The following is a 15941-nucleotide window of genomic DNA, read 5'->3' as shown; positions in this document are numbered from 1 at the left end:
TTTCATTACTAAGAGTAAAACCCAGCAATTAGTATCTCCCCATGCTTACAGTGTTCAGATAAAACACTTAGTGCTTCACTCTGAAAAAACAAGTGGACAATCCAGGATAACTGGGTATTTTGAGGAGGCTTTCCACATGAAAGAGCTGAAAACACGCAAAAGATCAACAATGAAAGAAACGAATCTTTTTTTTTTTTTTTTTTTTTTGAGACGGAGTCTCACTGTCTCCCAGGCTGGAGCGCAGTGGCGCCATCTCCTGCAAGCTCCGCCTCCCAGGTTCACGGCATTCTCCTGCCTCAGCCTCCCGAGTAGCTGGGACTACAGGCGCCCGCCACCATGCCCGGCTAATTTTTTTTTTTTTTTTTTTTTTTTTTGTATTTTTAGTAGAGACGGGGTTTCCCAGTGTTAGCCAGGATGGTCTCGATCTCCTGACCTCGTTATGTGCCCACCTCGGCCTCCCAAAGTGCTGGGGTTACAGGTGTGAGCCACTGCGCCCGAAAGAAACAATCAACAAAAACACAAGGAAAAGGAATTCAGTGAATAGAGACCAATGTTGGGAACAGAGGAAAACTTTTAAAAAGCTGCCACTATAATTCAGAAAGACAAGAAAATTTGTTGCAGCTTTAGAATAACAACAGGAAGCTAGGGAAAAAGAAACATCAGAGCATAAAGAGCTCTTGGGAAAATATTTTTATTTCGTACCCCAGAAAAAATTTAAAAGTGTGTACAATTTTGGAAAATAACTGTGTTGAAAAACAAGAGGAATAATGATGAATAAGAAGGAAGGAAAGAAAATTAGAATCTCAATCTGGGAAGCTTCACCTCTAAACATTAGGATTTCAGAAGAGAAGATACAGAAAAAGGAAAGGATAAGATAATCAAATGAATAATGTAGGAATATCTCTCACAGCTGAAATTTGTGAGCTTCTACACTGATGGGTTCCTGATTGCTCAGCACATGTACACAAAAGACCCTAGATGAGTTATTTGAGATGAAGAGAGAGGGAGGAGGGTGGGAGGGGGGTGGGGGGGGGGGGGGGGGGGGGGGAGGGGGGGGGGGGGGGAGAGAGAGAGAGAGAGAGAGAGAGGAGAGAGAGAGAGAGAGAGAGAGAGAGGAAATTCAGAATGGCTTCTGAATGTCGAAGCATTCAGCAACACTGAATGCTAGAACAAAAGAGCAATGTTTTCAAAACTTGGATAATTATTTTCAACCCACTATTCTATACTAAGCCAAATTATCGATTTAGGGTGTACCGTAGTGTATAGACATTTTCTGACATGAAAGACTCAAATGTTTTGCCCACTCCACATCTTTTCGTAGGAAGCAACTGAAGAATGTTCTTTATAAAATGAGGGAGTCAATCAAGGGAGAGAAAGATGTGGTATTAAGAAACCAGGCCATGTAATGCCTGGGGTAGAGGAGGGTGGAGAAAAGAAGGCTTAGCATGAAAGCCAGGTAGCTGGCCTGGAGATCAAAGGGTCCACAATAGGAGCAGAAGAACTGTAGGCGGTGGGAGAGAGGGTGCAGGATGGGTGGGTCAAAGAAGGGAGGGCAGGAGGCAGAAATGGATAGAGTGTTTGAAACTGTAGCCCAGCAAGTGCAAAAATTACTGGTAAGTTTTAAAAGATCTGTTGGAGCATTTAGGACAAAAGTAATAGTATGTTTAAAAAATGAAGAGAAACCAGAATATATAAGAACCCAAGGAAAAACAATAAGTTCTAGGAGAAGGAATATGTAATTATGGTACATTACATGGTTCAGTAATAAACAACATTTATATACTCATAATGATGCCCCCAGTATTTGATATATAATTAAATTGAGGGATGTGGGTTGAGGATGGCATAAGAAAGCTAACCCCTTAACTTCTGTAATGGGAAGTCAACACAAAGGCTGAAAATTTATGAAACAAGATTTAGCAGTATAAGCATCTTATTTAAAGATAGGGGAACAATTACCAGGAGAAGTAGGTAAAACAATTGAAAGAGATTGGCTCTGGGGAGCAGGAGTGGGGTTTTGATGGTGACTGGGCAGGAGATTACCATTTTCTCAGTATAATCTACTTTATTTTATTTAAGAAAATAAGAACATTTATCATTTAGATGAAATAAACAACCAGTATTAAAAATCATGCTTCCTGTGCAGCTTTTCTTGATGCCTTCCACGCAATCAAAATTACTTGTCTTCTCCTCTTCTCCCACTCCAATTCACCCTCCTCATTTTGTACTCATCCGGATTATATGACCTATTTTGCTAGTTTCATTATTTATGATCTAGCTTTTGAGACTAGACGATGAGTTATTTGAATGTAGGGGCTATGTCAAAGGTTTCCAAAATTGTCTTGGTTCACGTTGCCTTTATTGTCTCAGTAATGTTTTGATGGGGCCCGTAGTCTAAAATAAACACCTAACAGGTCTGTTTATTAGGTAATTAGGTCCAAACAACTCAAGATATATATTTTCTAAGTGTTTCAGTAAGGAGCACCAGCAATTTACAGCACATGTTGTTCATATCAGAGAGGTCCCAGTTGGTGTCCCTCAAATAAGACAAACTAACTTCCCCACAACAAGGGTTGCTTAAATTGCTAACCACAATAGTAGTGAAAATTTAAAATGAAAGAGAAAAAAAAGACTAACCCAGAATTCTGCCAGTCAAAAACATCACCTGTTTTCACTTCCACATTTCTATCTAACTTTTTCCATATGCAGAAAATTACGTATTTTTTACATATAATCAGTAAAGATGTAATTTTGTGTCATATTTTCTCAAGACTTTCAGACACAGCTTTCCTTGCCAGTACATGGTCTTCATAATGGTCATTTTCAACAGCCGTGTTATATTTCATCAGATTTTAGTGGCTATTGAAACATTTGCCTATGAATGGATATATTGTTTGATTCTTTCTTCCTCTACAATTAACATCTTCCTACACATTTCTCTATTCTTCTTTGTGATTATTTACCTACGTTATTTTCTGGTAGAGGCTAAAATGGGTATGAATTTTTAGAGTATAGGAATCTTAAAACAGGGAGAGAAGTTACTTTGTTAAACCTCAAACTTAAGGCAGGGACACCCTCTAAAGCCATATGCCTCTTCTTGACTCCTTTCTATAAATTTCACTTTCTCATAAGAAAGTTTATCCAACTGCTGGCCAATTCAAATTTCTAAAATTCAGAGTTTCTTGAGCCCCACACAGCATCATTTATTTGACTTGCTGGCCCTCATTCTGTCCTCAGGAGCCCTATGAAACCTGTATGTTTTCTTCTTCCACATGACAGCCTTTCAAATATTAGAGGATGATGATCGTGGACAAGTTGACCTTTGTACAATCTTTTGACTAAGGTATTCCCAGTCTCTGACTGTGAATCCTCCTACACAATCACCTTTGCCATTTTCTGCCACAGTTACCCAAACTTCTTCCATTCCTGCCAAACATCCATAGCTCCCCCAATCTCCTCCATGGGCTGTCCCTTTAGATCTATGCCACTATATCCTGTTAAATCAAAGATGCCATCAATTGTAAGATGCAATATGATTTTTAATTTTTTAACTAAAAAACAAAAACCACTGCCAATTAAACTCTGACATGATATCAATTGTAAAGCACACCTCATTTTCCGAGATAAAAATATGAAAAAAATGTGTCTTAGAATCAATGACACACAGGAAGGCAGTTGTTTCTTTTGTTTTTTAATTTTTTTATTTCCATAGGTTTTTGGGGAACAGGTGGTATTTGGTTACGTGAGTAATTTCTTTAGTGGTGATTTGTGAGATTTTGGTGCACCCATCACCTGTGCAGTATACACTGAACCCAATTTGTAGTCTTTATCCTTTACCTTCTTCCCACCCTTTCCCTCTGTGTCCCCAAAGTCCACTGTGGCATGTCTTTGCAACCTCATAGCTTAGCTCCCTCTTATTAGTGAGAACATATGATGTTTGGTTTTCCAGTAATGGCAGTTGTTTCATCTCTTCCAGTTTGTACCTTGCGAGTGAGTCCCTGGGTTGGGGGTGGTTTCTGGTTGTGTGTGTGCGTGTGTAGTATGTTTGCAAAGGTGTGTTCATCCATCCTATAGACAACAATGTAGTTCTATTCCAATAATCATTTATAGTAAGAATAATTGCAAAGTCATAACTCAGGAATGGAGAAATTGCAGTCAGCACTGATGATGAGTATTGAAATCAGCTTAAAAGTAGAGCAAATCTGAAAAACTATTGAATTTATGGTCACATCTTCAAATGCAAATGGCATAAGCTTTCACAATGTTACAGTAATAATTTAACAAATTCAGGATGGGGTAGAGAGAAGATGTATCTGTTGGGAAGTATAAGAATTCTAATATTCTCATGTCAAATAATCTATGAATGGTATGTAAATTTGAAGCATAGTTTAAAACATAATGACCCCAGCCTCTTAGTAAATTCACAGCCATATTCATGCCTTTAAATTTGGCAATCTAGAGGGATCTTTTAAGAATTAATATTTCTTGTTGGGAAGAAAATTGAATATTTTTTAGTGATTTACTTAATTCTACATGATTTATACTTTACTGTAAATTCAAATAAAAGTAATGTAATACTTTTATTAATGGTAGCATTTATAGTACAATCCATTAAAAATTTTTATTTCTAAGTTTTCTAAAGTACAGTTGATTCAAGAATTCATGGTTGGTGTGTTCTATAAAGTCACTAGGAAAACTGAATTAGAGAATACTCAACCATTGTTCCTGGGGGAAATTATGTTTCAGGTTAGGTTCCTTCCAGCCTCTGATCACAGCATCTTCATCAACTGATCATTACAAAATTAGTGTTTTATGTGTGTTTCTGTTTAAAGGCACCTTATTTAATATATATTGTTGATTCATTTAAATCGAACCCGCGACTGATGGCATTATGATTCATGACTGATTTGAGCTTATCTAACACTTGTATTTTCTCACATCATAGCTTCTTGCACTTTGGAAAACTAGACAGAACTTCAGCATTATGCTTTGAAACCACTGTAACCAGTAAAATCACCAACATGAAGCACAAAAATGGGAATTACATGGCACAAAATAGACTGTGCAAAGGATACTTATTTACAGTATAAGTGCTGAAACCAAATGGCAGAACATCACCTGGTTTGACTTAGCTGGGAATGTGTATGTCAGGTGACTCAAATTTCTGCTACTGTATCCATATCTGTGAATGGCCACAAAAGCTCCAGTAGTATTCATTTTGGGATTACAAACAACTTTAGCATGTAAGCAAATTCACAAATAGGGAATCCACAAATAATGAGGATACACTGTATCTCTAATAAGGACTTCTTTCACCCTTCTTTCCCCTTTTCCTCCCTAACTTCATACCTGTTCTGACGTCTTCTTATCCATAGAGAGATGTCTGAAATTGTATGAAGAAAGAGTTGACAAACACTATGATTGGGTGGTGGAATTTTTAATTTGTATTTGAAAACAAAAATATAACAGTATACATTTTAACACATATAATGAAGTCATTATTGTTAAAACAATGATATTAAACTTTATTATTACATATTACAAAAAATACAATATAGTAAGACTTTTCATTTGTTTACCACAATGATATTTGTGCTGTTGTTTTCTGTGCTATAATTCAATCTTTCATTAGGAGGTAAGGAAATAGGCGGTCATACACTGCTGATTTTAGTGTAAATTAGCACATTTTGGGGGGAAGAAAATTTCAATGATTTTCATTTCATTCATTAATTCCATTTAGAAATTTTACCCATGGAAATAATCCCCCCAAATTTATTAATAATATTATTATTGTTAATAGTTGTAAACATGTAAATCAATTCAACAGAACATCAACAAGAGCTCAGAAAAAGGAAATACAGCTTTTAGAAATCATGTTCTTTAAGAATTTGGATGACATTGTTAATGTAATGACAGATAAAATACCATACATGCAGATATGGTTGTTAAAAAGACTTGAAGGGCTGGAAGAGGTAGCTCATGATTGTAATCCTGGCACTTTGGCAGGGTGAGGCAGGTGGATCATCTGAGCCCAGGAGTTTGAGACCAGCCTGAGAAACATGGAGAAACCCTGTCTCTACAAAAAATAAAGAAATTAGCAGGGCATTGTGGTGTGCGCCTGTGATCCCAAGGTGGGAGAATCGCTTGAGCCCAAGGGATGGAGGTTGCATGCAGTGAGCTGTGATCTCACCACTGCACTCCAGCGAGAGAGAGAGGGAAGGGAGAGAGAGAGAGGAAGAGGAAGAGGAAGAGGAAGAGGAAGAGGAAGAAGGAGGAGGAAGAGGAGCAATGGAGGGAGAGAGGGAGGGAAGGAAAGGAAAGTAAAAAAGATTTGAAGAATGTATAGCTAAAATGTCAGCAGTGATTGTGTCTGGGAGACAGGGTTCTAGGTAGGTTTCATTTAAAAACTATTTGTAGGTATGATTCACCATTTCTACAGTAAATATATACTACTTTATAAAAATTGATAAAATTATTTTAAAATATAGTTGGCCCCTCAAGGAAACATCATGATAACGGTATAATTCACACAAACATTGTTTTTCTGTTATTGTCATGATTTTTCTTTAATTTTTATCTTAAATTCTGGGGTACATGTGCAGGATGTGCAGGTTTGTTACATAGGTAAATGTGTGCCATGGTGATTTGCTGTACCTATCAATCTGTCACCTAGGTATTAAGCCTAGCATGCATTAGCTATTTTTCTAGGCAATACCATTCAGGACATATGTAAGGGCAAAGATTTCATGACGAGATTGCCAAAAACAATTACAACAAAAGCAAAAATTGACAAATGAAGTATAATTATACTAAAGAGCTTCTGCACAGTGAAAGAAACTATCATCAGAGCAAAAAGGCAACCTACAGAGTGTAGGAGAAAATTTTTGCAATCTATCCATCTGACAAAGGTCTCACATCCAGAATCTACAAGGAACTTAACCAAATTTACAAGGAAAAACAACCCCATTAAAAAGTGGGTAAAGGACATAAACTGACACTTCTCAAAAGAAGACATTCATGCAGCCAACAAACATGAAAAAAAAACCCCAAATCACTGATCATTAGAGAAATGCAAATCAAAACCATGATGAGATACCATCTCATGCCAGTCAGGATGGCAATTGCTGTCATCATTTTGTTGTTGTTATTTTTTGAGGACCTTGTACTTGTTTGGCACTCTCATAAATATTGTATCATTTAAAGTAATTTGTAATACAATCTTATGAGGCAGATTTACTCATATTCAATTTATGGATGAGAGTACCAGAGAGATTAAACACATAATCCAAGGTTCTCCAATTAATTAAGGTCCCCCCAATTAAATCCAGAGTCCAGATTTAAACACAAACCTTCCCACTTTCACCTACAAATGACAATGTCAGAGTTGGAAAGCCATTGTTCTGCAGAGACTAGTAGAGCAATCTACCATTTTATTGCCAAAAAAAAAGACATTTTCTATAATGCAATTTATTTGAACTTCACAACAATCCAATGACTAAATGAAAGTACTACTAAAGATGGGTCTTTATATATAATTAGAAGTTATTCCAATTAGGAAATTATGATGTTCAATATGTCATTCATTCATTGATCCTACATGTTCCTGTCATGTTCCTAAAACATGCCAGGCATTGTTCTTAGTCACCGGTGATGTTAGCAATTAACAAAACAAATTGCTTACACTGATGAAGCTTTCTTTCTTGTTTGGAGAGACTTTGCCCTAAAAGCAAAAATGGGAAAGGGCTTTCCCAGTTTTATGATTCTTCTATTTCTGGGTAGGGGGCTTTGAGCAGTGTGGTTAACTTTGTCCTCAGTTGGAGAAGTTGGAGGAAGAATACTTTTTGGAAACTCAAGTGTGTATGGAAAATCAAGGCCTTAAATTGGAGATGCCTATTAAATATTTAATGAGGATGTTAAGCAGGAAGTTACATTTTTGAGTGTGAAGTTTAGGTAAGAGGTCATGTGTGGAGATATAAATTTGGGAGACATTGGCTTATATATGGTACTTAAGTCATGGAATTATATGCAATTATCTAGGGAGATGGTGCCCTGAAGCACACCAACATTTAGACGAGTGGAAGATTTGGAGATACCGAAAAGGACTGAAAAAAATAAACAAATAAAGATAGAAATCCAGAGAAGTGCGGTGCTATGGAAATCATTTACTGTAGAACTTGGATTAGAATGCAGTTCTGATTCCTAGTGTTTGTACCATTCTCCAGTTACTGAAGATTTTAGTATGCTTTTTTCTTTTTATGCTTACGATTTTGTCTCTAAGAGTTATTTAAATAATAATTGAAGTGGTAGATTTGCCAGATGGTAATTGCTAAGACGACTTTCTTGACTCTCTAAGTCTTTTGGGCACAAGTCCAGTTTTCTGTAACCTTCAAACATATGTGTAAATAGTTCAGTGAGTTCATTACCAAACTCCCTGAACAGAAAAGCATGATATCATCCAGAAGCCAATTCTCACTTTAAGGTAAATGGAGCAATGAACCATTTATCTTAAAGGACCTTCACAGGTAGATTCATCTACTTGTAATGTCCTTCAAAATTCACACTTTGTTTTTTTTTTTATAATTCTTGCTTTTCCATAAGGGTAAAACTATCACGTAATAAATTGAACTAATTTTAAATGCAGTGTTTTGATTTTTTTGAGACGGAGTCTTGCTCTGTCGCCCGGGCTGGAGTTCAGTGGCCGGATCTCAGCTCACATGCAGTGTGTTTTTATACCTGCATATGCTCATCTGTGCACCACCCAGATTAAGAATTAAATTTTCCAATACCTCACAGCCACTTCCATGCCCTTTCCCAGTCAGTACTAACACTCTTCACTTTCCTCCATCACTATTCTGATTTCAATTTCTATTAGCTACATTTACCTGATCTTGAACTCCATATAAATGAAATTAAACAATATTTTTTTCCTTTGTTTCTGGCTTCTTTCATGTAATGTGATGCCTGTGAGATATGTGGTAGTAGTTTGTTCTTTTAAAAATCTTTCTGTAATATTTCATTTTATGAATATACCACAATTTACGTGTACATTCTGCTGATGAGGGACATTTGGGTTGTTTCCAGTGTTTGACTATTATGAACGAAACAGCTATCGTGAACACACCAAAATATGTTGATGCCTGGGTTGGGTACACCAGCCCAGAGGAAGGGATCTGGGCCAGTCACAGTATCACGACAATCTCTGAGGAAAACAGAAACATTTTGCTGTGAATTCTAGCCACCCTCTGAATTCTGGACATCCGGTTCTGTGGCACTTGCAATCACTATTTTTTGTAACTAAATATTCATTTTGAGATCGTTTTAGATTCACACGCAATTGTAAGAAATGGCACAGAGACTCCATATACCCTTTACCCAGTTTCCTCCAATGGTATCATCTTGCAAAACTGTAGCACAATACCATAACCAGGATATTGCCATGGATGCCATCAAATACAGAACATCAACGCAGGGTTCTTCATGTTGCCCTTTTATAGTCACATCCACTTCCCTCTCCCACTTCCCCTTAACCCCTGGAAACCACCAATGTGTTCTCCATTTCTATGATGGTGTTATTCCAAGAATGTTCTATAAATGGAAATCTACGGTATGTAATCTTTTGGGATTGGGTTTTATAAGCATAATTCTCTGGAGATCCACTTAAGTTGTTTGGTCTATCAGTAGTTGGTTCCTTTTTATTGTTGAGTAGTATACTATGGTATGGATGTGCTGCAGTTTAACTATTTGCTCATTGGAGACCATCTGGATTATTTTGAGTTTGGGGATATAATGAATAAAGTTGCTAGAAATATCTTTGTTCAACCTTTTGTGTGAACATAATTTTCACTTCTCTGGAATAATTAGAATGTAATGCCTGGTTGGGTGGTAGATGCGTGTTCAGTATTTTTTGTTTTTGTTTTTGTTTCCTTTTTGAGATGGAGTCTTGCTCTGTAGACCAGGCTGAAGTGCAATGGCACAATCCCCGCTCACTGCAACCTCCACCTCCCAGGTTCAAGCCATCCTCCTGTCTTGGCTGTCTGACTGGGATTATAGGCGCCTGCCACCACGCCCAGCTAATTTTTGTTATTTTTAGTAGAGACGGGGTTTCACCATGTTGGTCAGGCCAGTCTCGAACTTCTGACCTCAGGTGATCCACCCGTCTCGGCCTCCAAAGTGCTGGGATTACAGGGATGAGCCACCACACCCGGCCACATGTTCAGTTTTTAAAGAAATTGATGAATTGTTGCTCAGAGTGACTATATCACTTGACATTCCCACCAGCATTGTTTGTGGGGTCCAGTTTCCTCATATCCTCAACAGCATTTGGTGTTTGCACTGTCTTTTATTTTAACTATTCTGTTAGGTATTAATTTGATTTTCTTAGTAGCTAATGGTGGTGTGCATCTTGTCATGTGCTTGTTTGCATCTTTATATCCTCTGATGAAATACCTATTCATATCTTTTGCTCATTTTCTGACTGAATTGCCTTTTTAAAAAAACTGTTGGATTTTGAAAATTCTGTATATAATTAGATATTAGTCCTTTGGGGATATGTGGTTTGCAAAGAATTTCTCTGAGTGTGTAGATTGTCTTTTTATCCTCTTAATAGGGTCTTTTGTAGAGTGAAAGTTTCAATTTTGATGAATTTCGAGTTATGAATTTTTTCTTTTATAGTTCATGCTTTGGTGTCAATTCTAAAACATTTTCCCTAGCCTTAGACTCAAAGATTTTTTTTCCATATTTTTTCTTAAGTGTTTTATAGTTTTACATGTAAGTTTGTGATCCATTTTCCATTTTGAGTTAATTTTTGTGTAAGGTGTGAGGTTTAGATTGTGGTGATGGTGTTTTTTTGCCTGTGTATCTCAATTGCTCCTGCACCATTTGTTGAAAGGGCTTCTTTCATTGAATTGCTTTTGCACTTTTGTCAAAAATCATGTAGGCATATTTATTGGGGCCTATTTCTGGATTCTCTATTCTGTTCCATTGATCTATGTGACTGTCCTGCCACATGATCTTGACTACTGTAGCTATTACTTTTTTATTTTTATTATTTAGTATAGGCAAGGTTTATTATGTGTGACCTTGATTTCACATACAAAGTTAGAATGGCAATTACACTTAAAATTAACTCATTAAAAGGTGTAAATATCACAGTATAGATATGTTATCCAAAATCCAAAGGTAGTGAAACTGGTAACATACTGCTACTTATCTTTGGACAGACACAACCATAGTATTAATGGAACTGGTTCCCAGACAAGTATGTACCACTTGCTCCCATGCCTTAGGGAGCAGAGGATGTTATAACACAGGCAGTATTGATGCAATGACTCGTGAATAGTTGCTCCTAATTAACACTGCTAAAATTAGGTTCACATGTTTCACTTTGTGTGGGAGCTGATGACTCTTGTTCTTCTGTGTTTTGAGTGATATCTTTCAAGGTGTTGACATCAATTCCACTCATTCCAAAATGCATCACAGATGGGAATTTAAGCCTCTTTACAAAGCAAACCACTAGAAATTATAGGTAGTATGCAGCACTGATCTGTAACTGATCTCTGATAATATAGCAACATCATTTCTTTGGAACATAATTTTCTTAATCCCAAAAGAAGTGACAGGATAAGAAAACTTATAGTTAAATGGCAACAGTCTTGTTACAGGACAGTTATCTCCCAGGTGTATGTCGCTAGTTTTAATTTCTGTGTTGTTATCAAAGGGCCTTATTTTCATTCTGACTAACAACCAATCATCAGAACATGTTGAAACTATTGCAAGTCAGACAGTGACCTAGGCCATCAATAGTCAACTCAGTCATTGCTGCAGTCCAGTGTCTTCTTTATCCACTGAAGATCTGTGTCTCATGTCTGGGTTGAGCCCAGAAGAATTCCAAAACAATAGAGAAAACAGGAAGGACCTGCCTAAGAGCACAGAGGTCTTCATTGCTCCAGATTCCAAGACACAACCACAGGGAACAGGAAATGGCCTGTAGCTATTAGTTTTAAGGTCAGGGAGAGTTCTTATGTAATTCCTCTTTTTCAAAACTGTGTTGGCTATTCTTTTTATATAAATTTTAAAATAATCTTATCTATATCTACAAAAAATCTTTCTGGAATTATGATGGGAATTGTGTTAAATCTTTTTATGGGTGGAATTATGTCCCCCACAAAGATGTTGAAATCCTAACCCATGGTACTATGTACATGATCTTATCTGGAAAAAACATATTTTTTATTACACCTTTGCAGATGTAATCAAGGTAAGATGAAGTCATTAGGGTAGACCTTTAATTCAGTATGACTGGTGTCCTTACAAGAGAAGAGACACAGAGACACAGGGAGAATGCCATGTGATGACAGAGATTAAAGTGATGTGGCTGCAAGCCAAGGACTGCTGGCAACAGGAGCAGCTAAGAGAAAGGCATTAATAGATTCTTCCCTAGAGCCCTCAGAGAGAACATGGCCTGTTGACACCTTGATTTTTGACTTCTAGCCTCCAGAACTGTGAGAGAATAAATTACTGTTGTTTTAAGCTGTTGTTTGTTACATCAGTCCTAAGAAACTAACACAACCCTCTATATCAATTTGGGGGGAACTGATTTCTTTACTATGCTACATTTTCCAATCCATAAACACAGTCTGCCTCTCCATTTGTTTAGATCTTCTTTGATTTCTTCAGCCTTCTGTAGTTCCCAGCTTACAAATCCTATACATGTTTTGTTAGATTTATAGCAAAATATTTTTGTCTTTTCTTTTTGAACAAGTGTAAATGGTATTGTACTTTTTATTCTGTTGTCTATGAAGTCATTGCTAATATAGAGAAATAAAATTGATTGTATACCCTGACCATACTGAACTCACTTATTAGTTCAAGAGTTTTGTTTTGTTTTTAAAGATTCCTTTGGATTTTCTACATAGACCATTATGTCATTTGCACATAAGGACAGCTTTATTTCTTCCTTTCTGATCTTTATGCCTTTTATCTCTTTTTCTTGCCTTATTGCAATGGGTAGAACTTTCGATGTTGAATAAGAGTAAATGGAGCAGTTATCTTTGTCTTGTTCCCAGTCTGGAAAGGATTCAGTTTTTCACCATTAAGTATAATGTTAGCTGGAGGATTTTTGTAGATGTAGATACTCTATCAAGTTAAGAAAGTCCCTCTCTGTTCCAGTTTTCCTGAGAGTTCTTATCAAAATGAGTGTTGAATCCTGCCAAATGCCTTTTCTGCATCTAGATGCACACAGTAACATGCAGACACCACATTCGCTCCCTCAGAAAGCTCACCACTCTCCTAGTCTCATTCATTCATTCAACAAATATTTCTTGAGTGCCCTAACAATAAATAAAAGACCATCTCTGCCCTCAAGGGGCTTACCATTTAGGGAGGAAGACAGACAAGTTGATTGCAATACAATGTGATAATGTTATTAGAAGGATAAGCCCAGAGTGCCACAGGCATGCAAAGGTAGGACTCTTAACTCAGAGGAGAGGTGAGGGCATGGGAGGGCAATGGCAGGATTGGTGAATGTACTTCAGAACAGGTTGCCTCTAAGCTGAGTCTATAAGAGGAGGAGGAGTTAGTGAGGACAAGCTCTGGAAGAGGGAGTGCTTTCTGGTACAGAGATGACAGAGCTTGGTTCTGTCAGAATGACTGGTTTATCATTCTGGGTAAACAGGGGAGAGGCTCAGGGAGTATATGGGCACCGCACCATAAGCAGGAAAGTGGTGATACTATCTATCTAAGCAGTCTGTGCTTTGTTCCAAGGACCCTGGGGAGACACTGAATGTTTTAAACAAGAGTATGACAGAGACCCAATCCTATTTGCACTTTAGAAAGATGGATGTGGCAGTATTTTAGAGAATGAAATGGTGGAGGACAAAACTAGAGATACAGTGGCCAGTTAGGAGCCTATTGTCACAATTCAGGTGAAAGAGATTGGACTGCCTAAACCAGATAACGGCACCGGGAACAAAGAAGGAAAGGCCGTGAGAGACATTAGGGAAGTGGCATTGACAAGACTTTGAAGGGCTTATGTAAAGATTGAGGGAAGTGTCAGGAAAAGAGAGTGGTTACAGATAACTCCCAGATTTCTAGCATGGTCTTGCCATCCAATAATATTGGGAACCCAGTAAGAGGAGCAGGCCCGCCTGAGGAAAAAGAGAAGGACTGTGATTTTGGATGTTTGTTTTAGCTCCCTATGGGACAGCCATGTGGGTACTGACGTCCAGTTGAAGGTTTAACATTGAAATCTAGAGCTCGAGAAAGAGATAGAGATGTGGGAGTCATTGGTGTATTAGCAGTGGTTGAATCCATGAGAAGGATGAGGTCTCCCCAAAAGAATGGGTAGAAGAAGAAGGGAAGAAGACTGAGGAGGAGTCCAAAAGACCACAAAAGTATCAGAGAGGTGGGAAAAGAGTGACTAGAAAGTGATGCTGCTCAACCCAAGAGCAGAGAAGGGTGGACTGTAATATCAAATACTTTCTCAGGGTATGTTTCCCTAAAACTAATCTATGTCCCTGGCCCTTTCTGTTTTCCCACACCTTCTCTCCAACTGCTCAACAGGCAGCTCCAGGTGTGTATTTTGTCCCCTCAAACTCAACATGAATAAAGCAAATATTAATCTTTTCCTTATCCCATCTGTAAGCCATTTTCCTTCCTATGAGTGCTACCTCCATTCTTCCAGGCTCCAGACCACAAATGTTGGAGTCATCTTTGTCTCTTCTCTTATGGCCCCAAGCCCCTTTCTATTTTTGGTTCCCATTATTTTGTTCTTCCATATATCTCTAAATTCTCCTCCCTCCCCATACACTTACTCGTTGACATCACCACTGCCCTCTATCTGAAAGTGTTAATGACCTAGATCACACCAACAGCCAACTTACTCTGTCCCTATCCCTGCCTCTTTAATATTGCAATCAGTTTCCATTGATCTTTCTTACAGGATTTTTCCAGAGCTACTTTCCAAGCCACATGATTATGCTTTAAGGAGGTACCTCATTGTCCATCACCCCAAGCAACATTTTGTCAGCCTGATTGGAAGATATTTTGAGAAGTAAAATCTGCTCTTAAAGAGAGAAGCATTGCCTTACCTGGGGACAGTCAGAAGGCTGTGATACAGCTTTCACTTTAAGCAGTAGAGCACACTTAGATTCTCAAGAAGAATGCATTCAAAGGGACAAAGGGATGAGGCAATGTAGGCTGTCACGTGTTTCTTTAAAAATAAAGTTACCTTACTTCATAGATACACCTCAAATAATTGGTACCATATGGTATGGCCCTCCCATGTGGTCTCATTGTTTGTGTATGTCAGCTTTGTCTGGGACAGAATCCAATTTTATTTGTATATTCATGGAATCCATTGATTTCTGCAATCAGCAGTTCCCTAAAAGGCTGAACCTGCTATTGAAAATAATTATGTTACAGTTGCATTCCAAAGAGAGTTTGGAAAGAAATGCAAACCTGTTGACAGAAAATGGCTCACAAATCAGATATTTTCTTTTTCTTTTTTCTTTTATAGCCTGACTGAAAGTTTCGGCTCGGAAGACAGTTTGGAATTCCTTTTAGATGATGAAATGGACTTTGATTTGGTAACCAGATTATATTTGCTGGTTTAAATATTGTGTTTGGTGAAAAATATTGATGATCATTTATTCTTTTGAAATTAAAATACTTCATTCAAAATATTGCACAAACCTTCCGGAAAGAAATATAATTTTGATACTATTCTCCAATTGGATATGTAATTTATCTTTGTCATAAGACATTGTATAAGTATCTAGAAGAAGGTAATGATTTAGGATATATATTATATATATATATATATATTATATATATATATAAAATCAACAATCTTCCTGTAAAAATAGCCACTTTCTGATTGCATTTTATTGGGACTTGAGATGTGTTGGGTAGCTGAACCATGAAATAAATAGGCCTTCAACAAA

The 15941-nt window shown here is 37.4% G+C and overlaps 1 protein-coding gene across 1 annotated transcript in view; it reads left to right on the top strand.

Moving 5' to 3' along the window:
* CCDC38 (coiled-coil domain containing 38) overlaps positions 1 to 15941 on the top strand; it is a 45839-nt gene that overhangs the window by 14592 nt on the left and 15306 nt on the right. Inside the window, exons 4-5 of the mRNA XM_030939710.1 lie at positions 3478 to 3520; positions 15515 to 15584. Of these exons, the coding sequence (XP_030795570.1) occupies positions 3478 to 3520; positions 15515 to 15584 (113 nt within the window). The remainder of the gene's footprint in view (positions 1 to 3477; positions 3521 to 15514; positions 15585 to 15941) is intronic.

Source organism: Rhinopithecus roxellana, chromosome 10 (genome assembly GCF_007565055.1).
Source record: "Rhinopithecus roxellana isolate Shanxi Qingling chromosome 10, ASM756505v1, whole genome shotgun sequence".
Taxonomy (NCBI): Eukaryota; Metazoa; Chordata; class Mammalia; order Primates; family Cercopithecidae; genus Rhinopithecus; species Rhinopithecus roxellana.
This window is presented reverse-complemented; position numbering and strand designations above follow the sequence as displayed.